This window comes from Clarias gariepinus, chromosome 7 (assembly GCF_024256425.1).
Source record: "Clarias gariepinus isolate MV-2021 ecotype Netherlands chromosome 7, CGAR_prim_01v2, whole genome shotgun sequence".
Taxonomy (NCBI): domain Eukaryota; kingdom Metazoa; phylum Chordata; class Actinopteri; order Siluriformes; family Clariidae; genus Clarias; species Clarias gariepinus.
This window is the reverse complement of record NC_071106.1, coordinates 7554328-7580272: the sequence shown is the minus strand read 5'-3', so window position 1 is coordinate 7580272 and position 25945 is coordinate 7554328. Positions and strand designations below refer to the sequence as shown.

Below are 25945 nucleotides of genomic sequence, written 5' to 3'. Positions count from 1 at the left end.
GTTCATTATCCCATCATCATGTTGTATTCATTGTTTCACAACATAACTCTAACTTTCAAAAACAACCCAATACCAACATTGTCCCAACGTCTATACTATTTCAAATTAGAGTCACCGAAGCAACAACACCACAATGTTTTAATACCTGAAAATTCCACGATGATTTCCAGATCGTGCTGATTGTTCACGTGAGACGGAGCAGTCATTTTATTTAAAATATATATATTTTTAAAAGTTTCTAAGACCTGTAAATACATGCTGTATTACACCCCTTGTTTAAGGGATTGACTCCGGGTCCACAGTGACCCTGACCGAGGATAAAGACCTTACTAAAGAGAAATGAAGGAAGAAGGATGTAAAATGCAAATGAAATCCATAAACAGTATTTGCTTTGAGATAATTACTGCCTTAATGTCTTTCTGGGAAACGGAAAAAAAAAAAAATACATTCTCCCTTTTAACTCAGACTTTAAATCATTCAGTGTCCTGTGTTTTTCAACCAAACACTACATGTCCGACTTCGACCACATAGAAGCTTTTTCAAGGCTGCTGTATAAACACAGTGGCTTTTATTTCAGTTGTTTATGACCTTTCTACATCATGCAAATGGTGTTATTGATTCGGGAAAAGCATGGCTCAAAGCTGTTTGAAGACAGAAGGCTGTTCACACTAATGACAAGAGTGGTAGTCAGGAGGGCTGGGAGAATTCCCAGTGGGCTTATCTTCTTTCAAGCTGATTAACAACATCACATGTAAGGAAGTGGCTTTCTGTACCCTGCTCTTTATGTTTCATTTATATATATATATGAATACCCCGAGCCGTTCTATTGGTCTGTAAACATCAGACACTCGTTTCTGTAGAAAAAAACAAAGACTGAAGGTCTGCCTCATTACTAACCACCAAATCCAAGGGGCAATTAACTTGACTTCTGCAATATCATTCTCTCTGGATTCAAACCTTAACAGTAGTCTTAAACTCCGAGCATATTTCATCCAGAGACATTCGAGAGGGTCTTTTTGCATGAATACAAGCTTGCATACTCTCTGCACGATCCTTCTGGGAACTGCAATCAAGTGCTCCAGTACTGCAGGGGGTGCTATTAAAATGTCACAACAACTTCCATGGCTACAGGGATAACAACATAGAGTAACAGGAGCAAAAAACAATACCATGAGCAAAAGGAAGACCTCAAATTTACAAAAAGAAAAGCGGATGAATCGGCTTGGGTATTCATGAGGATGTGTGTACAGTAGTTTCGTTTTCTTTTAATGCAACATAACTACCGTATGTAACATGAAGTAAAGTGCATCTTCATATGATACTGACTGTAAACCTTCGCACTCCAAGTACTTTTACGAGTACTATTTTTTAAAAGGTATTAAAGAATAAGGGATAATACTTATTGGAGAATATAGATAAAAGGGTACTTATTTCGACTTGGAGAGCCAGCCAGGAGTCAGACGTTTTGTTGACTCTGTATAAACCTTTTAAGTGTTCCCCCCAAAAGGAATTTGTATATTCCCGTATTTAACTGCATGGAATTATTGATACCTCTCAAGCCTATTTTTAAATTTTGCAAAACCACATACTTTTCCTTCATCTGACTCCTAGATCTTCTAGAAGATTCTGAAATTAACTGTTTCCCAGCCTGTGTCCTGTTTATTTCTCCTGTCTCAAGTTTGTTCTCTATTAAAACTTTTTTACTTGAAGACATTCAAACCCCTTTCATTAAGCACTACCAAGATCTCTAAACATCTGCTAATACTAGTTCTCCAGTTCTCCCTCTTGTTTCTTGTAGACCTCATTTAGAAGTTGGATCTCCTCACGGTAACCGCCTGCTTCGCTCCGTTGGCGCCGGCTGTTTTGCCGGTGAGCCTCCACCGTATCTGGAATGTGTATGTTAAGGCCATCAGCATCCGGACTGGAGCCAGGGATCAGCAGTGAGTATGACGCCGTCTCTCCCAGCTCACATGATACAAAGCGATTTTCACGGCGAGAGTAGCGCAGTGATGGGGAGCGTGCATGCGTTGACGACTGGCTGATGTTGGATACGATGGAAACACTGTCCATGGCCTCCTCATTGTCACAGATCTCCAGGACCTCCAAGTGGATCTTCACATTGGTGTCGGCCACTCCTACACAACCGCTGCCGGAGTTAGGCTCTTCCGCGCTAGGCTCATGCCCCACTGATTTAGAGCGGTACACCTCGACCTTCTTGGCGTTGTTGGGGGAGATCCTGAGGCCATCACTGCTCACTTCATAGGTGGACAGGGAGAGTGTTTTGCCAGTGGGTGCTTGGAGAGACACAGTCCCCTGGAAAGCACAAAGAGGTATCGCCAATCCGCCTGAAGATCTCTGTCGAGCAGAAAGACAAAGCAAGGCATCAATAAGGGCTGCTTTTAAAGACTTATGGATAAAATAACATTCTATATATCTACTATTTTGGTTCAGAATATGCTTTTTTTTAGCTTGAAGTGTTTGCAAGAGTAATCTGCACAGATTCAGGATAAGGTCCTGGTTTGTTTTTCTTTTTGACTTTACTGTTACCTTTACCAGATGTTACAAATACAGTACATGATGGATCCAACATTTCATGCCCTGGCACAAACAAATTAATTCAGCAAAAATGAAGGATTGACGTTGATGGTCTTTATGATTTTGAAGCATAAATATAATTTTTTAACAAATAATGTACATTTTACATAATGTACCTTTCAGTGTCTTTTTAAAGGTCCCATAAGCTTTCTCAAAGTGTGCATGTTAATGTTCCAGGTGAAATCCTCCTCAGATAAAATCTTTTTTGGACCTCAAACTTCCTTCATTTCATTCCTCCTGTCTATATAAATGAGCTACTGATAAGTCTCGTCTTATATGAGGTCACATTAGGATCTTATATATCCATTAGTTAATAAAAAGCAGGGATGTATTTTTAACTCCCATTTTAATTTGTACACACATTTTAGTTAGTCACACACACATTGAAGACGAAAAATAGTGTTAGTCATTATCTAAAGCTTGCATGCTAATGTCCAACCAATAATGTCTGGTCCATTTCAAACGTTCCTAGTGTAGCAGGTAAACTAAAATACATTTCTATTAAATTGCTCAGGATTTGAAGTTCATGAAAAGTTTGCTCCTATGGACTTGTGTGCACTCAGAGCATTTTTTTTTTTATTGTATCCACAAAGGACTGGCTCCAGGTTTTCATTTCAACCATCATGATTCCTTCTGAGGTCTCTCTGAACAGAAACTCTAAATGAACTAAAGTCCTCGAAAAGCTTTTCTGTGATGAAAACCCCTTTCTGAGTACTGCACAATTCTCACAGATACTAGATCCATACTATCAGACACACTGGTCTTTTCTGGCTAAAAGTTAACACACATTGGGAAACGACTAACGTGGAGATGAGAAACTTCTTCAACAGATTGAGCCCAGAGCCCAAGTCCGAGCTCAAATCCAATCTCTAGACGTCTGGTGCAGAAAGAAGAAGTTTTCCTCATTATTCTCCAGCTCGATGAACTATGTCCAATAAAAGACTGTGGAAATGAATCTGGCACTAAAAGCAGCTTGCCTCCAGAATTGATGAAAAATGAATCGACTTCTAATTAAAGATGCATGAATTACATTTTATCAGTGGAAAGGCAGACTGCAGTTTGTCAAAGTATTCAAGCTATTATGAGAGAACACTCATTACCATCCTTTCTAAATCATTTTCATTAATTAAAAGCCACATCATAGGGAATTTTCCTTGTCGGACAAGCACACAGAGCGAACGCTTTTAACTGCGTTCAGTAACGAGAAAAACATTAATGACATTCGCAAAGCAGCCTGGATTGTCTTATAAATAGTACTGTGAAAAGGTCTAGTACATTATAGTTATTATTATACGAATAATTTTAATAATAGTAATAATAATAATCTTGACTAATGATTTAGTGGAAGCAGAAATAATAAAACATTATATATTATCATATACAAGTATAAAATAAATATGATCTGAAAAGGGAGCAAAATCAGGATAAAGCAAGTAAATTGTACAAAATGAAATGCGGTGAAATACAGTAAGTGTCAAAAGTTTGGACACACTTTCTAATTCAGTGGCTTTCTTAAGTGATTTATTTTCTTTTACAGTATTTACAACACTGGAGACTTCACAACTATGACATAACATAAAAAAGAATTAATTATGTAATTAAATAACAACAGTCCACTTTTTAGTATTTTAAGATATGAAGCTCAGCTGTTCCTGAACAGTTCCTGCAAGAACAGTATTATTAAGTGTGTTTGCAAAACCCATCAAGCTCCATGATGAAACTGTCTCTGATGAAGACCTTCCCAGGAAAGCAAGACCAAAACGCTACCTCTACTGCAGAGGAGACGTTCATTTAGAGTCACCAGCCTCAGAAATCACCACTTAACCTTAACCAACACCTCAGATTAGAGCCGTTATGGAGCTTTACAGAGCAAAAGTAGCAGATCTACATCTCAATATCAAGCGTTCAGAGGAGATTATTGTATATTTTTTACAATGTAGAAAGAAATAAAAATCAGGAAAGACCATGGAGTTAGAAAGTGTGTCTAAACCTTTGGCTGGTAGTGTGTGTACATTTCTGTGCAAAAGTCTTAAACCTCTCTCATTTCTTCATATTACATTACATTAAATAAAATAAAATTAAATGATGTAGATTAAATTAAAGACATGTTCTGCGGCAACAGGCTGCAAAGTGCCTAAAGATACAATTTAAAAACTGCTTGTTTAAGTAACAACCTCAGCGGCGACCTCATTTCCCCTCTCGTCTGTCCAAGTAGTGATGGGAAGTTTGGATCATTTTGGTGACTCGGTTCTTTGAATCTCGTTCATCAGAATGAATGAATCTTTTTTGAGGCATTTAGTTCCTTTCGTTTTTTTTTGTTCAGAAATAAAATTAAAAGAAATCGAAAATTAACAAATCACTCTCCGAGACTGCTCATTCTTCTGAGTCCTGGTAAAGACTGAATCGCTCATGAACGACCCAACACTGGTTCCAACCTCTCAGCGTTCAGCATCACCAGTACAGTATACTAATCACCAGCCTGGTCATCTGTCATCATCTCCACCTGTCTCTCACTGGGTCAGGACTTAAGTTAAATGTTTTTGAGGCTTGAATGAATCATAGGTCACTGTGTGGCTTAACAAACAAAAACCATTCATCTGAAACTGGCTCGGGTACAGCGACTGGAGTGGAAATGAAAGCCAGAAACTTTTCATGAAAGGCAAAAAATGTCCTTCAGGAAGGCTGGAGAACTGTTCCTCAGGACTAGATTAAAAATACAAGAATGTATTCCCTTTGAAGGCAAACTATTCAAAAAGGTGGGTAAAATAATAATAATAATAATAATAATAATCATGATAATAATAATGATAATAATAATAATAGTATTGATAATAATAATAATAATAATAATAATAATAATAATAATAATAATAATAATGTAGTATATAAAATATACGCTATATAATGTAAAAAGAAAAAGAATAGCAAAGTAAAGACCAAAAAAAAGAATATAATGCATTCTTGCATGCCTCCTTCATCAACATTGTTGTATTGTAGTTATTTTAGAATAATTAAATACAAATAAAAAAAAATAGGAAATGAAAAAGCTTCTAAATATTAAAGTAACTAATTATATTGAGCATCAAACAGTAAAACATCAAATTCAAATTGAAATCGAATAACAAATGGCTTTCTTGTATGTGCAGTACACTGTGTTGTGTTCTCAGTGATGTTCCATTTTCTAAATAAAAATAATAATAATAATAATAATGATAAAAAAAAAAGACTTGCCAATATGTGTCTTTGCTTTCATGCTAAACCACTAATGCAGTCTGAGAGCTGGAGTTAATAACAGCTGCATGTGGAAGCCGAGCAACACCACGACTTGGAGCTAATTGACCCAGGTACCTATTCACACACACACACACACACACCCACCCACACACACACACACACACACCAGAGAGACTTCATTAACGAGACTGCCTCCTTAATCACTCTTTAAATGAGAAGTTTAGACTGGAGCAAGCATCGTTTCCATCCTGCTGTCTTGAAACCTTCTTCTGATGCTCCCGCTGAGGACGTACAGCTTCCCTGTCTCTCGGCCGGTCGAGGTGCGGCAGCAGGATGAACTGTGCTGCAGGCACGCATCTGTTGTCCTACACAAACGGTGCTATCGCGTTATAATGGATTAAAACTGTTTTTTTTTTCCTTTTTATGATAGAGACAGTCAATTTAGATTTAACAAAGTCACAGGAGTAGCGTGAGAGAAAGATCTATGACAGAGCATTGACTCAACACACACCATCCAGATCTGAATTATTCAAAGCTCTGGGCTTTCGTTGTTCTGTCACAGATAATAATTCACATCAGTTTTCATGTTGCCTCTCTCGTCCCAGCACACCAAATGAAATATTGATCGGTGTTTAGAGACAACATATGGACACAGAGTCTGTTGGATCTGGACAGCTGAGAAAGCCAGGGCCTGTCGTTATTATATTTCGTAATTACTGAGTGTTTTCCAATAGAAGAATTGTAGAAAAGTGAGAGGTCCATCAACTGTCCCACTTCGTCTCGCTCCATTCTTCTTCTTTTGTTGTGCATATCTCGTCTTTATCAACACACTCCTCAGATACTGTAGGTCTGCTGTTCATGACATCTTCGTTATTTTAACGACAAAAAAGCAAAACCATGCTTTATGCCTGGAATTTATCCTTTATTCCTAAACAAGAACACCAAACTCTCTTTTTAATCCCGTCTTCTGAAGGAGCGAAGAAACAGTTATTATTTATTCACACTCTGATAGTTTGTTATCTTGTGTATTGGGGATGTGATTTGCACCAGTAGTGAAGCCCAGGAGTGGATCTGCTCCAAGCAGTTGTGTTTCAGCTACCACACTAATAGATGCATTTTGGAGAACCCTAAGACTTCTTAACTTGTTTACGATATAATATAATGCGTATAATGTGTGAGGTTTAATGTTAAACGTCTACAAAAAACAAACAAACAAATAAATAAACAACACTTCCTGTTTTCACTTACACTATAGCAGCTATTCATGAAGTCAATAACATGAATAAATAAATGAATAAACTTATCAAGTTGCCAAGAAGCCACTAAGTTTTTAGTGTTGGAAAGTTGGAAAACTTAAAGGTACATCTTTACTTCTGACTTTTATGAATTATAGACACTGGAGACTACTTTGAATTTGTTACAGATTTCTGCACAAGTCTGGAATCGCTCACTGCTTCTAAAAAGACAGACTTTCTTATATTTTTAATGTAGTCTTAGGTCTCTCCAGGCTTCATGAAAGACTTTTTTTGCTCTGATTTTCACTCCAGTCCCTGTACCGGATCAGTTTCAGAGGAATGTTTTTTTTGTATGTTAAGACACAGTGACCTATGAATCATTCAAGCATTGAAACATAGAGTGGAACCTCGGATTGCGAGTAACACGGTTTGCGAGTCATCTGCAAGATGAGCAAAGATTTGTAATAAATTATGACTTGAAAAACGAGCAAGTCTTGGTTTACGAGCACTGAGTATCATGTATCACGCATGCGCTTCTTGTTTTGACACCGAGCGTCACGTGATCACAACTGACCCAACATTTTTCTCTCTCTTGTGCTGTGGAATTGTGGGTAATCGACTTCCCTGCTGGGTCTTAGTGCGCATCTCTCACTGGTATAATCAACATCTGTGCACGTGTGTACTGTTTACTATAACACCATGACCACGTGTGTGTGTGAAACATTTTATTTTGTGTTTGAAAGTGTGTATGTAAAGCGCGTGTACTGTTTCTTATAACACATGTGTGTGCGCGTGTGTAAAGCAAAAGAAAGTTTCATTAAAGGTTAAAAATCCATTTTCTCTCTCTCTGTCGTTATGTGTGCGCGCATGTAATTTGACACCGTGCCGGTTCACACACAATCTCTCTCTCTCTCGTGCGCGCGCCTTTAATGTGTACACACACACAGTAAAGGCAAGAGAGAGAGAGAGAGAGAAAGTGTGTGGTTTACGAGTGTTTTGAAATACGAGCCCGTTTCTGGAACAAACTCGTAATCCAAGGTTTCACTGTATATCATAAGGTATATATATCATATATCATATATCTATATATATTTAAACAGGTGCAGATGATGAGAGATGATCAGGCCGGTTATTAGTATAGTGCTGATGCTGAATGTTGAGTGGTTGAAACAGACGAGGGGAAAAATGAGGTCGTTGCTCAGGTTGTTACATAGACAACCAGTTTGTAAATTAAATCTTTATGCACTTCACAGTAAACATTTGTTTACAATTATTTAATTTAATATACATCATTTTATTTTAATTAATATAAAGAAAGTCAATACTTTTGCACAGTACTGTACAGCATTGTTGCATTATTTATTTGCAATAAAAATCACCAGAATTGTATATATAGACAGATGAAAGACAAACTACGGAGTTATACATGTGAACCCTTTGGAGCAATAAATACAGAAGTGTTTTGTCTGTCTAATGGGAGGTGGGTGGCGGCACAAAAAGCCCAAAAAACACTCGAATGTCTGGAACGCAATTAACGACCCAGACTCTATTGTGTGCCGGTAAAGATTTAGCAACATTTCGAAAAGGACGTTTTAAAAGATGCACCAGAAGAGGGATAGAGGTGATGAAGAATAATAAACACGCCACCCAGATGATCACTATTTCATTATGAAGCGAATCACAGGCAGCCTGTCGCTTCCCCACGTCCCGTTCTGCCTTTGATTCGTTTGATAATTGAATGTGAGCGCCTTTCCTTTCCGCCGAGTCCCGAGTGTGGGTGTGCTTCGCATGCATCAGGAATTCATGATGGGAGGTTTTTAAAACACAGGGCTCCTTAACCTCATCTAAACTGCACTCCTGTATCCCACTCACGCATGCAAAGTGGCAGCAAAAGCAGACAAATAAATACACATCATATTCAACGTCCATTTTACCTACCACAGTTTAAACTGCACCGTTTTTGTGGATTGTGCCCCTCAAGGCAGAAAATGCTTCAGACTCCTGAAGACAACCTTTTTTTTTCAGGGCAGAGGAATGCAGTTAAAGAATTCAATTATGTGCTTTTTAGAGGCTTATTTTACGCATTAAAGTGCCTTGAAATAGCTCTCTTTTTTTAAAAGCCTTTATTATGCATTTAGCACGGCTTAAAATGCAGGCCGTCACTTCTGAAGCGATCCATGCTTTAAGGTAACTCTGCTAATCGGACTGCCAGGGAGGTCACATGACCCGAATGTGAATGAACCGTTCAAAATGCTTAAGTGGAAATATTACTAATGTTTTTTTTTCCCTGCATGAAATATCGCACTACATCAATTCTTAAACGTGCACGATGCACTATTAAGACGACACCACGGCAAGACTGAGTACAGCAACAAGATATAAGGTAGTTATACTGCATCAGCAAGATCTCTCCCAGGCAACGCTTTCAGAGCAGACTGAGGTTTCAGGATGTCCTGTTCAAACTATTTTAAAGAGGAACAAAGAAACAGGCAATGTTCAGGACCGTGGATGGCCAAGGAAACTTACTGCAGCGGATAAAAGCTACAGTCCATCACGCTTACTTCCCTTCGACATCGGAAGATGTCCAGTAGTGCCATTAGCAAAGAACTGGTGGAAACCAGTGAGACCCAGAAACATTCACTTACCGACCAGACATGTCTGTCTAGAAGTGATCTTCATGAAGCTGGTCCTCCGGATTGATGAGTCAATATTAGAAATAGTGCCAAAAGGCTGGAGAGCAGCACGATGTAAGTGTGAAGCATGGTGGAGGTTCCTTGCAAGTTTGGGGCTGTATTTTTGCAAATGGCGTTGGAGATTTCGTCAGGATCAATGGTGTCCTCAATTCTGAGATATACTGGCAGGTACTTATTCATGCACTACCATCAGGGGGGCGTCTGATTGGCCCAAAATGTAGCCTATTTTGCAGCAGGATAACGACCTCAAACATATAGCCAATGCCATTTAGAATTATCTTCAGGTAGAGAAGAACAAAAGTCCTAAAAGTGATGGTTCGGCCCCCAGAGAGCCATGAAGAGACCGAAGGATTTGAGGCAGCGCAAAGATCTACAGAAGATCTGTATCTGTATCTTGAATTTCTCCAAGATGTTTTGAACAACCTGGTGCTTCCTTCAAAAGCAGTGTGCAAGTGTACAGTACCTAGAAGAGGAGATTTCCCTTCTGTTCCTTTACTTCTTTCCATTTTGATAACTGATAAAAATCAACTATTAACACTTCTCTTATTGAAAGCACTGTTTCATAATAATAATAATAATAATAATAATAATAATAATACAGTATAATTCCATAATATAAATATACATATTAGGAGAATATTCCCATAACCAATAATCTTTAGTATTTAATAATGATATTATTATATTATTTAATAATAATAATAATAATAATAAAAATAATAATAATAATAATAATAATAATAATACAGTATAATTCCATAATATAAATATACATTTTAGGAGAATATTCCCATAACCAATAATCTTTAGTATTTAATAATGATATTATTATATTATTTAATAATAATAATAATAATAATAATAATAATAATACAGTATAATTCCATAATATAAAAAAACATTTTAGGAGAATATTCCCATAACCAATAATCTTTAGTATTTAATAATGATATTATTATATTATATTATATTATTATTATTATATTATTATTATTATTATTATTATTATTATTATTAATAATAATAATAATAATAATAATAATAATTATTATTATTATTATTATTTTGCGAATATTTTTTATATTTCATCCTTTAATCCAATCTCTTTCTTAAAACCTTTTAAAATAAAAAGACAAATTCTTAATTTCCATTAACATTCTATTTCATTTCACAGTTCAGGTTGTTTCCTTTTCTTTTCTAACAATAATAAATCCCGATCCCGCTATCCGCCGGATCTTTGCTCGGGGAATTGAAATGAGCCGACAAAGACACTGCATGAACAGACGTCACATCTGGTGTGTGTTTTATTCTGCTAAGCTTATTACATCCTAAATCTCCTTTTCATTAAAAAATCTTTGTGATATCTCATCAGAACTGTGCACTCCACTCAAACGCTCACTCCACCCTGTTAGTTAGAATTACCTAATTATAGTTTAGACGTTTATACTTTTAGATCATGAGTACAGCTATTTTGAAAGCATGTTTAAAATAAATAGATGAATAAATAACCATAATGACTGATTTAGCTAAATCCAGATAAAAAACCTTCTTCAAATCGGGGGAGATATATTTCTATTCTGTAATGTAAATGCAGCTACAGTATACTGGGCTTCCTGACAGAATGGAGTACAGATATAACAAATATTCCTAATACATTTGCATTTATAAGAATACAAGCAGAATAATATTTGTTCCCTCGTTTTTAAAAGGCACACATCGAGCATACACACAAAAACCCCTTAAGCAGCAGCAAAACCGAACCAAACACTCTACAGCTGATCATGTGACAGCATCATGGGATTGAAACCCAGCACCCCTGACCCTGACCGCTATGTGATTTTATCCACCGGCCAGGTCGTCAGCCTGCGGGAGCAGAACAGAGTTAACCGCACGTAACAACTCAAACAGCACCTGTGGTACAGAATACTCAAATCCACCCAGTCTGAGATCCCTGTCTGACAGCGGTTCTGTAAAATCTGCATTTGCTGTCTGGCTTTGTGAAGACAGACAAAAAGAAAGGCAAGAGAAAAAAAGGCTGTTTTGCAGATATAACACACTGTTAGCGCAGTCTGGAGTAATCTGTGTATAGTGTAAAAAACTTAAACCATAAAGACCACTGAAAAGCTCTTAAAATATGAAATAATCTTCTCCGCACACATTATTGGAGAGGATGGTGGGCCTGTCAACATATTTACAAAAATCACATAAAACATGCCATAAAATTGCAGTAAAATGACAGTTACTCCATCAGCAGAGGAACTCGGTGAGAAGATTCTAGCAGGCCTATAAGATAAAAAGACATCAAGTGTTGACATTTTTGTCATTCTCATCGGATTTCTCTTTACTGTCAGCAGATGGCACCATCAATGTTCATAAAAAATACACAAGATGCTTCACAGAAGCGAGAAGTAAAGCTGGGGCTGATTTCATTCTAGCCCACACTGTAGATTTGTGCAGTTTTTCTTACTCGCAAAGAGTGGAAAGGAAACACTTTTCAAACCGCTGGGGCTCGGCGTAACACACTTGGAGGACAGTGCTATCCGCTCCTTCCACTTGATCCACTCCTTCCACGCTTCTTCCACACGTGATTGATGTGAGGATGCTAAGTGCCTCCCACCCCACCACTTTGAGTGAGCCTGGCCAATCAGCTCTCTTCAGGCTCCTGGCTGTCGGAGGCTACAGCATCACCTGGGAATCGAACTAGCAATCTATTGCCATACAATCCTGACGGGATTTCTAATAGAAATTCTAAAGTATTTATTACAATTCTGTCATGTGCTAACCAGACAAAATGACTACGATTTTTTGTTGTTGTCATATAGCACTAGCATTTATACGAGGGTAACAAAAACTGTCGAGATTTGTGCAGCACAGATCAGGTCGCTTTCACCGTACGTCCTCCTTCAGACGTAATAAAACTTGGCTGTGAATGTCGAAAAAGATGACGAGCATGCACTTGGTCGAGCTGCAGACCTGATGGGCTTCTCCACTGTGAAGAATGTTGCTCCGTCTCAAGGTCGTACCCATACACCCAAGTTTCGTCACAGGTAATGATCCCAGACTTGTAGGACGAGTCATCCGCACCATGTTGACGGAGTTCTTGCCAAACTTCGACTCGATGTTCCTTCTGCTCTCGGGTCAGCAGCCTGGAGATGAACACGGCGCGCGTTCAGATCACATGTGAGGATCACCTGGACTGTTCCGTCTGACACACCGACAATGACAGCAATGTTGTGGATTGTTCTCTGATGATCATCATGCACAAGTTGCCGAATGGTTTCAACATTTTCAGGGTTTGAGTTTGGTAAAGCTCTTCCTGATCTCTCATTGTCGTTTAGTGATGTTCTTCTAATCTCCTCGAAGGACTTGTTGCATCATCACTTGCCAAACATCAATGTGGCAGATTTACCCAGTTTCAGGCAGAATTTCATATGCACTCTTTAATCTAACTTGCTGTCCATGATGAAACAGCAGACGTGGTAACGCACATGGTCAGATTAGCACAGCTCCATGATGAAGGACTCATGAAGGTCGGGGCTCCTTGTCACATCTGTTCGCGTCTTGAAACTCTTTGATACCACTTTGTAAAAACAAACATATTTATGAAACTCCAACATGATTGCTGATTAGATTTTATACCGATAAGTGTTACTAATAAAGGCTTATTAATTTCACTTTGAACCCTCTCTAACTCGCTAATATGAACCAATGTGACATGATTTCTCAAAGGAATTTAGCCGGGCTAATTTGATTTTATACTTCAGCAAACCTGTTCAAGACAGACCCTTCTTGCGTTATCAGATATTTCATCATTTAAGCGAGGCTGCAATTGGGGATGTGCACATCCACATACTGTACACTATAGCATCCAGGAGCTAGCTCGTCCTTTAGAGTCGCTCAGACAGGGAAGTGAGCAGGGTTAATTAAAGTATCAGTGAGCAAGAGCAGACATGAAATCACAGGAGGTTTTAGAGAAAAAAACTCGAACTTCAGTGGTGCATAAAACCCCAGATAGCTGCTCTGATAAGCCGAGGTGTGGATGTGACATCTCACAGCAGCTTACATATTCACTATTTCCACTTCTCCGGTTTGAGGATGAGGGAGAAAGGACAGGATGTTCCCTGAGGATCGGCGCACCAAAATGTCAAGATCCAGCCCTTCTCACAATGCATCAGTGAGAGACAAAAGTAAAGCAGCAAAAAAAAAAGTGATACACCTGCTGTATGTCAAAGGTCTGCCCGTGTGACCTGTGTGTACATGAAGGGAGCCATTAAACGGCGTATTGTGTTTGCATATTCGTCTATATGTATTGTGTGTGTGTGTGTGTGTGAATGGGTAAAGGTGTGACATTTTTCTCATTTTCCCCAGAATGGCATATTCAGTTTCAAATGATCATCGTTGTCAAATATGTTGGTCCTCATGCACGTAGCTTATCTCATTTGAACACCAAGATATTTAAGTTTTGTAGAAAAGTCAGAAAATTATAGAGATCCAGGGGCTTGAATAAAGAATTTTATTTCTGCCTGCTTTATACACCTCTGAAAAGAGCCTATTGTTTCAGGTCAGCAGGGTGACTTCTCAAAGTCTACCAGACCACAGCCATAGGCCATGCAGCTCTGGTCAAACATTAATCCCAAAGCTATTAAAAAAATGATATTTTTCTTACACAATATACGCTATATTGTACCAAAAGTATTCACTCGCCTGCCTTCACATGCATATGAACTTCAGTAACATCACATTCGTAATCCACAGGGTTTAATTTCATGCTGGCCCACGCTTTGCAGCTATAATAACTTGAACTCTTCTGAGAAGGCTTTCCACAAGGGTTAGGAGTGTGTTTATGGGAACTTTTGGCCCCAGTGAAAGGAACTCATGATGTTTCAGTATACCAAGACATTTTGGACAGTTTGGGGACCGCCCCTTCCTGTTCCAACATGACTGCGCACCAGTGCACGAAGCAAGGTCCATAAAGACAAGGAAGAGTGAGTTTGGTGTGGACGAACTTGACTGGTCTGTACAGAGTCCTGTCCTAGAAAAGCCTTCCCAATAGAGTTGGAGTTGAAGCTGTTATAGCTACAAAGGGTGGCCCAACATCATATTAAACCCTATGGCTTAAGAATCAGGTGTTACTAAAGTTCATACGTATGCATGTGAAGGCAGGCGAGCCAATACTCCTGCAAATATAGTGTGTTTGTAAAAATATGTTAAGGGTCCATATATTATAATATTATTCTTATTCTATAGATCAATGCCAATGTCATTCAGGTATATAATAAAGCTGCTGTACGTGCTGTGAATATCATTAAATGGTTTACGAGGATTAAATCCTGCGATTCTATCTTACTAATAGTATATTGTGTTACCACAATATGATGTTTAACAATGATGTCAAATATACTGGACGTTTATGCAACAGAAATGGGCTCATATAAGGACTCAAAAAAAAAACCTTCTGTCAGGGCAGATGTTGACGCCAAACTGCGAACACTAACTCCACTATGCAGATTCGATTCAAACAACCATGAACCACTGATTATTTTTATGGTAATAAAACTCCTCTCGAGGGGTGTGGTGGCTGAGCAGCTAACACTGTGGCCCTGCACCTCCAGGGTTACTGGTGCAAGTATTGCTTGCGGAAAATGAATGCATAAATAAATAATTAATTAATGAAACTTTCAGGACGAACGGTACACACTTTTCGGCATTGTGAGACTGTCGGCACATGAATAGGTGAAAACAGCAACAACAGAAATTATGCTCAGTTCATAGAGGGAGGTAGTAGCAGTAGTAATAGTAGTCATAGTATTAGCAGTACTAATTGTAGTACAAATCTTACACTACAATTAGTACTACTATTACTATGACTACAAATACTGCGAATCTTACTACTATTACTTTTGCTAGTATATCACTGTAGTTTTATAGATAGTACCAATTGTAGTACTAGTGGTGTACTTTTTCTTACTTTTACTTAGTAATACAATTTATAGTTAAAGAAATAATGCTAGTGAATTGAGAAGAAACAGTAGAATTTATAATACAAGTAATAGAAGTATGATGATGATGATGATGATGATTAATTAGTGAGTAGTAGTAGTAACAGTTATAATGGTAGTAAGATTTGCAGTAATTGTAGTCATGGTAATATGGTATACCACAATTAGTACTACTATTACTATGACTACAAATACTGCCAATCTTACTACCATTATAACTGTTACTACTACTATTACTATTGCTAGTATAGTTGCAGTAGTATAAATAGTACCGATTATAGTAATAGTGGTGTACTAACTTTTACTTAGTAATAAAATGTATAGTAAAACTACTAATGCTAGTGGAATCAGGAGAAATAGTAGGATTTATACTAGGATGATGATGATGATGATGGTGATAAAGATGTTGATTAATTAGTGAGTAGCACCAGCAGTAATAGTTATAGTGTAATAAAAAAAACTATTGTAGTTAATAGTATTAGTAGTAATGGTTATAGTGATACTACTGGTGTAATTTTCTACTGTAGTTGTATTAATATAAGTAACTGTTAACCTAATAGAATGTTGCAATAGAATCAGAAGAATTAGTGATATTTATAGCATCAGCATTGCTATTGTAATATTTATGTTAATAGTAGCGTCAGTATTAAGAGTAGCAGTAATAGTATTAGTTACACTACAAATATTGAAAGTAATATTACTATTATTATTATTATTATTAAGTTATTATTAAGTAATTATAATAGTACTACTGGTGTACTTTTACTACTTACTACTACTAATATTAGTACAGTGCAATAGTAATAATGGTAGCAATAGATGCAGTAGTGCTAATACTATTAGATACTAATACTGTAGTTGCTATAACATAGTAGTAGTAAGATAATTATTATAATAATAGTATTATAGTATAATTATTTGTGTTAATAATAATAGTAGTGATAGTAACATTAGTGGGTATAGTAGATATAGTGGTAATATTAGTAATATAAGCAATATATATAATAATAGTATAGTTATTAGTAGTGATAATGATGGTACTCATGGTAGTACTTACCGTATAGTATTACTGTAGTGGTAGTTACATTTACATTAAGATGTTCAGACTAGCAAGCATCCCTTTTTCTATATATCTCCTTCACTTTAGCTGTCCCGCTACGAAACCTTTACCGTACCTACAAACTCTAACTTTTTCTCGCAATCACTTGTTCCTACATGACAAGTAAAGCGAGAATTTTTTTGTTTGTTTGTTTCACTTCTTCATGCTGGGAGATTAATCGTTCCCGCTTTTTCAGATGTCACAACCGCTACAGTTAGAAAGTGGTGTAGTGAAATATGTGAGTCATTCATTGCGACATTTAATTTATGTTTCTTTTGCCATTTATAGAAATAAGTGCAGTGTGAATTTCACATAGAGTTTATATTTAATTGAAGTAACAGTAGTGATGCACGGTGTGTGTGTGTGTGTGTGTGTGTGTGTGTGTGTGTGTGTGGAGGTAGTGGTGGGAGTCGATGATGATGATCTCATTAAATTTTCTTCCCCCACTGATTAACAGCAGGTATCACGGTCCTGCTAATAACAATACCCAGGGGGGTTTATGCAGCTGGATGGGAAAGAATTTATATCCTAACATTTACTTATTGCACTGTTATAAGTACCTTTGTACAATCAAGAACTCAGTGATTTTTTTTTAGTAAGTTAACCCACTGTCAAATTGACAGTAAACTGCTGTAAAACCTTTTACATTGAAGTATTTTAATATCTAATAATATATAAATATATACTTAAGAAGGACGTAGTAAAAGCACATCTATGTCACATTCAGAGAATTGGTGAATGTACAGTAAATACAGGTCCTGATTCCTCTGTATATATTTTGCCCTGAGGATCATGTGACCATGTGCATGCTAGAAAATGAATAACAATGATAGACATGTGAAGAACCTGACAGTAAGGAAGTGGTATGATAAATGATAAATGCACATCTTCCATATTTTGAGGATTCAGTGGAAACTACAAAAACTGTCACGCCCTTACAGTTTTATCACTTTAAATGTTTGATGCCACTATTTTAAAATGTCTTTAATGTTTTCTAGTTTGGAATCATTGGTAGTACTTTCTGGTCTGTTCTTTAAATAGAAAATACAGGTATGTTATTGGTAAAGAACTATATCTACAGTACTTTGTGAACTACAGTACATGCATGGTCACTAACAGTCCAAGTTATCCTGTAAAAACAGAAGAGATGCACCATGCACTAATCTTCCCTTAAGATAAGATAAGATAAGATAAGATAAGATAAGATAAGATAAGTCTTTATTAGTCCCGAAGGAAATTGTTTCTCCAGTGGCTGCGTATTTAAAAGATACAAATACAATAGGATACGAAGAAAAATTAGAAAATAAAATAAAGTACCAAATACAATGTACTATAGTGTCAGAAAATAGATATAAATAGAATAAAAATATATAGAAAAACAAAACAAATACTGACTGTACAGAAGGTAGTAGTAATGATTTTGCACACGTATATATATATATATTGCACATTATTTCCATAATATTGCATAATTAGTGGTTTTGCATGTGATATTGTTATTGTGATAATATTATTGCACAGTGTATCAGGGCATGATACACATTATTTTTTGATTATGCTGTCATGACAGGGAGAATAGGAGTTATACAGTAGAGTTTGATTGGCACTGGTATAAACGACGCATTAGAACGCAACATCATCAACACCATCCTTCTCCTCTGTAGTCAGGAAAAGCATGCACCATGCACCAATCTCACCCTCTGACCTACACAACCATAGCTTGACAAAGGTCGCTTGACATTTTCTTGAAAATATCAATAGTATTAAGCAGAATGTAAAGGTTAATGTTAAGGTTTCTCTTAGTTGCAAACCAACTACACTACATGCACACTACCACCTACTGTATCAGAGACTGTAAATACACAGGTGTACTTAAGTACGGAACAATATCACTAATGTGAAAGCTTGCCAGTGCAGGAAAGGGGAACAACGGTACGATACAATCATGCCAAGTGTGAAACCACGCGGGGCCTGGAGCCTATCCCAGGAGACTTAGGGCACGATGCAGGGTACACACTGGATAGGTTTGCTAGTTCATCGCGGAGCACATCTACACACACACTCACACTCTCATTCACACACTACGGGTGTTAGGGTATGAATGACGGAGTGCAATTAACTAACATTGAATGATGAATTACCGATAGCCACCTTAGCATTTTAGATAAAGCTAAGTGAGCTAGCTAGTGATAACTGAGATGAAAGGGCGTGTTCCAACCAATAGCCGGGCACTGGTCACTCCATCCATTTAGCCATTTATGCAATAACCAAGGTGTGAGCTCCTGCTCCTACAGCTCCTGCAAAATCGCTCTTTAGAAGGCCTTTGGGTGATGTCATGGAGGGTTGATCCAGCTCTTATACAGTCTATGGCCAATTCCAACATACTGTAAACACCAAGAGGCAATACAATAATGTTATCATCATCAAATTCTCTAAGCAGAGAGGCAAAACAGAATATTTTCTCTATTTCCGTGTTGTGTTTGATGGTCTGATATACCATTAACTGTGTTGCTTCCTCTATTTCCGCTGTTTTCTCAAGATAAACACCATCAAAGTCAACACAAACACTGCCATCTTTGATGTTCGCCCAAATGTGCACTCATCTAGTGTCACATGGATCCCCACACTGCCCTGTTCATTACAATTACGCTTACGTAGTGCTTCACAGAACCTACTTTTCTTTACAGTGTATAAGTGTGACGCTACCTGTCTGGGCGTCCTCTCTGATTTGCTCCTGCACCACTCCCAGTCGGACAGCTCGATCTTACGACACTCCTCATGCGACAGCCTTCTCTCTGGACCGTCGAAGACGGAGGAAGTGTCCAGGTTTAGATCCTCCCCGTCACAGCCTGACACGGCAGGAGACACCTTTCCGAAAGCGTCCTGCTCCACCGAGTTCAGCTGCTCCGGGGTGTCCGTCCTCACCTGCTGCGACACCTTGTCCGAGAGGAGCTTACCGTGGAGGGAGCAATCCTCCTCCTCTTCCACCACCATCTTCCTGAAGTCACGTGAGGCCAGACTCGTGATCTGCCCGCTGCTAAGGATCGCCACGCGGCTTTTGGAGAAATCGTGGTCATACAGACTGCTGTAGCAGGGCTTCTCCACGGTCGGTGAGGGCGCGTGAGGTATCTTGTAAATCCCGTAACCTTGCTGGAAGGAAAGGTTGAATTCGAATCTCCTTTTATGCACTAAAAAGACACAAAAGAGCGTCACACTTTACATGTAGATTCTTTATACACGTATTTACTCCTGGTAGTGTCCACATGCATGTCATTAAATACTCACTGGCAGAGGAGACAGAGCCGACATCCTGACCGCAGTTGATGAAACAGCCGCAGGGAAGATGAATCCAGCGCTCGGAGAGACAGAACACTGGGGTGACAGTGGCTGAGAGCAAGGTCAGGAAAAAGCACAGTGTCTCAGCGGATGAACTGTGTACCCGTATGATGTAGCTGATGAGGATCTGTATCTGCAAAGGCAATAAAAAAGTAAATAAAATAAAAAAATTAAAAAAAAACACAGGTGATGAGATTGGGAGAGTCTGGTTTGTGAGAACTCGATGCTGTTGAATAATTGAAAAGATCAGAAAGTGTTTACTTTAACTTCTTAAGGAGAGAGAAGAGGGAGGCAGGTGCAGGAACGACTGTTGCAACAGTATAAGTAATAATGAAACCTCCCCGTGCTTGGTGGGTTTCCTCCGGGAACTCCAGCTTCCTCCCACAGTCCAAAAACATGCAGATTAGGCTAATTGATGTTCCAAAATCGGCCGTGAATGTGTGTATGAGTGTGTCCCCTTTGTCCAGGGTGTACCCTGCCATGTGCCTAGGATAGGCTCAAGACCCTACACAAACCCTGTATACAGGACAAAGGGGTACAGATGATAAGGTGATGATGTCAATCCTTGTGTCAATCCTCATTTAAATATCCTATGAATAGAGTTTTCTAGGACATTCTTCGTAAACAAACTCACACTGTCCATGTCTCAACAACCGGACATGAAAATATACTATAATTGGAATCAAAATGGATTTTATTGAACCAGGAATCTGAAACTATGCATAACTCAAATCACCAAAAATGTGACTTAATGCCTGATCTGATGTGACGGTCAAATATATATATATATATATATACATACTGTATATATATATACGGTCAATGACGTGACGCCCCCTTTTTCTGTCCGGGTTAATTTTATTTTGCAGAAAAAACTAAAAAATGCATAAAATTTTCTCATCTACTTGTTATACCTTCTTCACCTACTAAACCACTCTAACTTCTCCAAATTTGTAAGTTTTTCATCATTTTTCTGCTATCCGAAGTGCCAAAACACCATATGGGGCGACCGTCCGGCCTTGACTTTAGTTAGGACAACTGGTTTAAAAACACTTTAAATCAACTTAAATATATCCCTTTTCCTAGTTGGCATAATTTTAAACATGTTTTACATCCATTGTAAAACTATAAAGCATTTGCTCATATATTTCTATCATGATAAACAGACGAATGTTGTCCGAATTATGTTGATTCTATCCATTTCATCCGGGGCGACCATCAACAAACCACAATTTTGGGACCTTTATTTTAAAAAACATCTCAAGGATGGGATACTGCATCAGCCAGACACAAGTGAAGACCCCCTGGAAACAACTGTATAGTAAATCAGTCTCTCTCATATAGTAAGAAAAAGCTGTTTTTTTAACTGCTGTGATGTCGTAGTCATTTCTGAGGCTAACCGTTAGCCTGTTATACTTGAGTAAACTTGAAAACATCATATGGGGCGACGGAGTATCATGTGGGGCGACCACTGCTAAATGTTTTAAATGATAGATATATGTCCTATATTTGTAGTTTTCATATTCTATACATCAATTATATACATAGAGTTAATTGTTTAAGTATAATTATTTGTATATTTTATCTTTTTTTTCTAAATTCAGCCATTTTCCATTCCTTTTATAGGGATAAACATTTATTTTAACTGGATAATGAAGGAGACTCTGATATTATAGAATAAACTTGTGAAATAATGGTTTTCATAAAATGAAAGGGCACTAAAGTTTATCTTTCTTCATCAGTTTATCTACTTACTGATATGAGTTCAACTAGTCTTAATGATACATAAAAATGTGAATTCTGAGATATATTACGGTCGCCCCAGATGACTTTTTTTAAGGCTATGTTTTATTAACTTAAGTGTAAAAACACTAAAATGACAATTTTTTTTTAACTTTTCTTTATAAAGGCATGTGTACACTACATTCCAAATGTTTAGAAAATGGCCAAACATATCCATATTTTTGGTATTTTAAAATTGGCCTATTAAAAAGTCTTATCCGTCAATGACCCATATATAACAATAATGTTACCACAATATAGCCTTTCCTCACCTTTCCTCAAGCGCTACTCTGCTATCAAACACGCAATTATGGCCCTCCCAGTGACAACAATGCAGACCTTATGACAGTGAGCCATTCCTATGCACTTGGCTTGTTCTATGTTTATTTCATCTCTAATGCATAGGAAATGGTGGGTTTCAGAGTCAGGAATGTGAGTATAAAAAAACCTAACTCAACAAATACAATCATAAATTAATCACCATATTGGAGAAAGTATTTACTAGATAGGGAAGGACCCTGGACAGAGCAGGCTGAATAGGCATATTGGCTGAAAAGACAGTTAGATAACCACTGGTAATGGTCCTTGACAAATCATAGTCTAACAGAAAAAAGATAGATAGATAGATAGATAGATAGATAGATAGATAGATAGATAGATAGATAGAGTCTAGGGTGTACCTCGCCTCGTGCCCTACTGTACTACTGGGATAGGCCCCCATCCCCCTTCCCCGTGACAGGATGAAGCAGTATTGACGATGAGTGAGTGTGTGAGTTCCATAACGTCTAAATCGTACACTACAGGTGCAACACATGATGCTATGACCTTCGCTGCTTATCGTGACTGTTTATATCAATCATGCAAGAATTTAAATGTCCCTGAACCAGTGATCTAAAAGCTTTTTGAATTGATAGAGAATTGTTAGTTGGCAAGTAGTGAAGCTTTTGTCCCTGATGAGAAAGCCAGCTTGCTGATTCACAAAACCCATGCCAACCTTTTTCAGCTGCTTGTTAGATGAAAAGATTTTATAAATTGGTTGGATGCTAGTGGTCCACATCATTTGTTTTGTCTCCTTTTTACAGAGCATGGGTATCCACTAGAGAGTTCCTCAACTGAGCTGACACGGAGGTGTGTGGAACTTCACTAAATAATTACATTGAATTAAAAATAATTACTCTTACACTGTCTAAAAAGGGTACCTTTCCCATAATGCACTCACCTTTCGCACATTAATAAAAGGCATTCATCATCAGGGGTAGATCAGTGATTTAGGCATTGGACTGCTGATTGTAAGATCCCAGGTTCAAACCCCAGCAACTATAAGCTGCCCCTGTTCGGTTCTTGGGAAAAGCCCTTAACTGTCCAGATGTATAACGGGATAAATTGTTCCCAAAACCCATACTGACTGTGTTCAGCTGCTTGTTAAATAGAAAAATTTTCTAAATTGCTTGGATGCTACTGCTCCACATCATTTACATTTGGCAGATGACTTACAAAAGTGCTTTAAAAACATCATTTGTTTAGTCTCCTGTTTTCAGAGCATGGGTATCCACTACAGAGCTCCTCAACTGAGCCGATACGTGTGTGGAATTAGGAATCATTACTCATACGCTGTCTGAAAAGGGTACTAAACTGAGCCGATACCAGTCCCAGGGAGGTATTCTCATGCACACACCCTTTTTGCACCTTTGGTACATTATTGTTTATTGTCAGGAGTAGCTTAGTGGTTAATGCATTGGACAAGTCATAGGTTCAAACCCGAGCACCATCAAGTTGCTACTGTTGAGTCCTTGAGCAAGAAAAATTACTGAGCTCTGGATGAGGGTGTCTGCCAAAAGTAAATGTTCCCCAAACCCATAATGAGACGAAATGCAATCCGCTCCAGATACAGGCGTCTGCCAAGTGCCGTAAATGTTCCCAAAAACTATGCCAACCGTGTTCAGCTGCTTGTTAGATGGAAACAGTTTATGGATGCATTATTTGTTGTTTTGTCTCTCATGGTTACAGAGCATGGGTATCCACTACAGAGTTCCTCAACTCATCTGATAAAACTGCTTTGAATTTAAATTCCTACACTGTATAGCAATACTTGACCTCTCATGCATGCACTTTTTGCACCTTTAATTTCCATTAGCTGGAAATTTCTCTAAAATCTAATGAAGGTGAGTTTATGTATGAACTCAGTTTAAATGCACTAGTTGTTAGATCATGTATCTCACCATCATGGGCATCCACAGCAGCACTCGAGCCATCGCCAGGATCAGCGAGAAGCGTTTCTGCGCGAAGAGCCTGGCGGGGCAGCGGCGCACGCCGTCCTTCCCGAAGCGCAGCTCACTGGCGGGAGAAGAGCACGAGCATGTCTCGCTCTTATTCCTCAGTCCGGCCCCGTGCGATCCGAACCCACCGAAGCTCCTGTCCAGACTCTCCCGAGACAGAGAGGTGAACGCGCCGGACTGGAGCGCCTCGGCGGAGCACAGGAGCCGGTGCGCGAGAGGCGCGGCGCAGACCGCGAGCCCGCCGGCGCACAGCGCGTACAGCGCGCACAGGAACGGCGCGTAGAGGTCGTCGTTGCGCGGCAGGCAGCCGAAGGAGGCGCGCGCGAAACGGCCCCAGCCGCACACCGGGAGCGCGCTCACCGCCAGGCTCAGCGTCCACACCAGCGCGAGCGCGCACAGCACCCGGCCGCGTCTCGCGCTCCCCGCCTCCTCGTCGCTCTCCTGGCGCGCGCCGACGCGCTTGGTCGTGTAGAGCGCGTACGCCACGACCAGGCACGCCTTCATGTTGCTCGAGAGTCCCTGGAAAACGTACAGGAGACCGGATAACGTGCACACCGTCCCGTCCCCGGTCCACTGCAGGGCCATGGCGAGGCACAGCGGCACCACGCAGATCAGGTCGTCCACCGAGAGCGAGGCCACGATGAGGCACATGGACGACCTGCTCCGCGTCCTGAGCAGAGACACGAGGGAGAACAAGCCTCCCGAGGAGATGACGGCCGCGAGCGTCAGACACGCGCCGAACAGGACGTGCCAGTTAGGGTCCGACGCTGCCGCTGCGTCCCGGCTCTCCGCCGTCAGGTTGGTCTTGTTCGCATCGGGTGACATCCTTTTGATCTCACGCACTTGTGCAAAAATCCATCAGAACTCGCGGAAAGTTCGTCTGGACCGAGCGCGCGTCGACCCTGCCGTGCACTTTATGTGAAGGGAGGAGTGTTGCAGGGAGGCACAGGTTCTCAGTGGGTCGGTGTGTTCTGGGTACCAGTGTGTCCCGCTGATGACCATCATAGCCCTGTGTGTGCAGCAGGTGAGCACCAGAGCGTTCCCTGAACATGAATGAGCTCGAGCTGAGCACGGAGCGCGCGGCTCGTAAGGGGAGGAGCTAGCCCTCCTCCTCCTCCTCTGAATGAACGTGTGTGTGTGAGTGTGTGTGTGTGTGTGTGAGAGAGAGATGCACGCATGACGTGGTCTCTCTGTCACTGTAAGTACTGTCCTTATGCATTGTACAGAACATGACCGAGACCTTCATGTCATAACCAGTTCATCAGGCAGTTCCCTCTAATTAGTTATCAATGAATCCATCTCTCTCTCTCTCTCTCTCTCTCTCTCTCTCTCTCTCAGGATCATTCATGTACCTTAGCATCTTTCCAAAATGCTCATTCCACTTTAATGGCAAAATGAAGGTGTAAGGTTGGATTTATATATAGTTTAAAAGATCAAATAGAACAGAACATGCATAGTGGTTAGAACTGTGGCCTCCCACCTCCAGGGTCCTGGTTCGATTCCCACCTCAGGTCTGTGTGTGTGTGGTGGTTTCCTCTGCGTGCTCCGGTTTCCTCCCACAGTCCAAAGACATGCAGATTAGTCTAATAGGTGTTCCCAAGGCGTTATGATGGATTGGCACCTACCTCATGCACAAAGTCTCCTGGGATAGGCTCCAGTCTCCCTGCGACTCTGAATACAGGATAAGCCTCATAGA

The 25945-nt window shown here is 39.3% G+C and overlaps 1 protein-coding gene across 1 annotated transcript; it reads right to left on the bottom strand.

The window, feature by feature from the left end:
- Positions 1-293: 293 nt before the first annotated feature.
- LOC128528037 (probable G-protein coupled receptor 149) lies at positions 294-25221 on the bottom strand. The gene is made up of 4 exons (XM_053500768.1): positions 24193-25221; positions 20141-20324; positions 19562-20043; positions 294-2355 (listed from the first exon to the last, which is right to left on the bottom strand). Exons 1-4 carry the CDS (start codon positions 25072-25074, stop codon positions 1765-1767), a joined length of 2139 nt encoding a protein of 712 aa, XP_053356743.1. The 5' UTR covers positions 25075-25221; the 3' UTR covers positions 294-1764.
- Between the last annotated feature and the right edge of the window lie 724 nt (positions 25222-25945).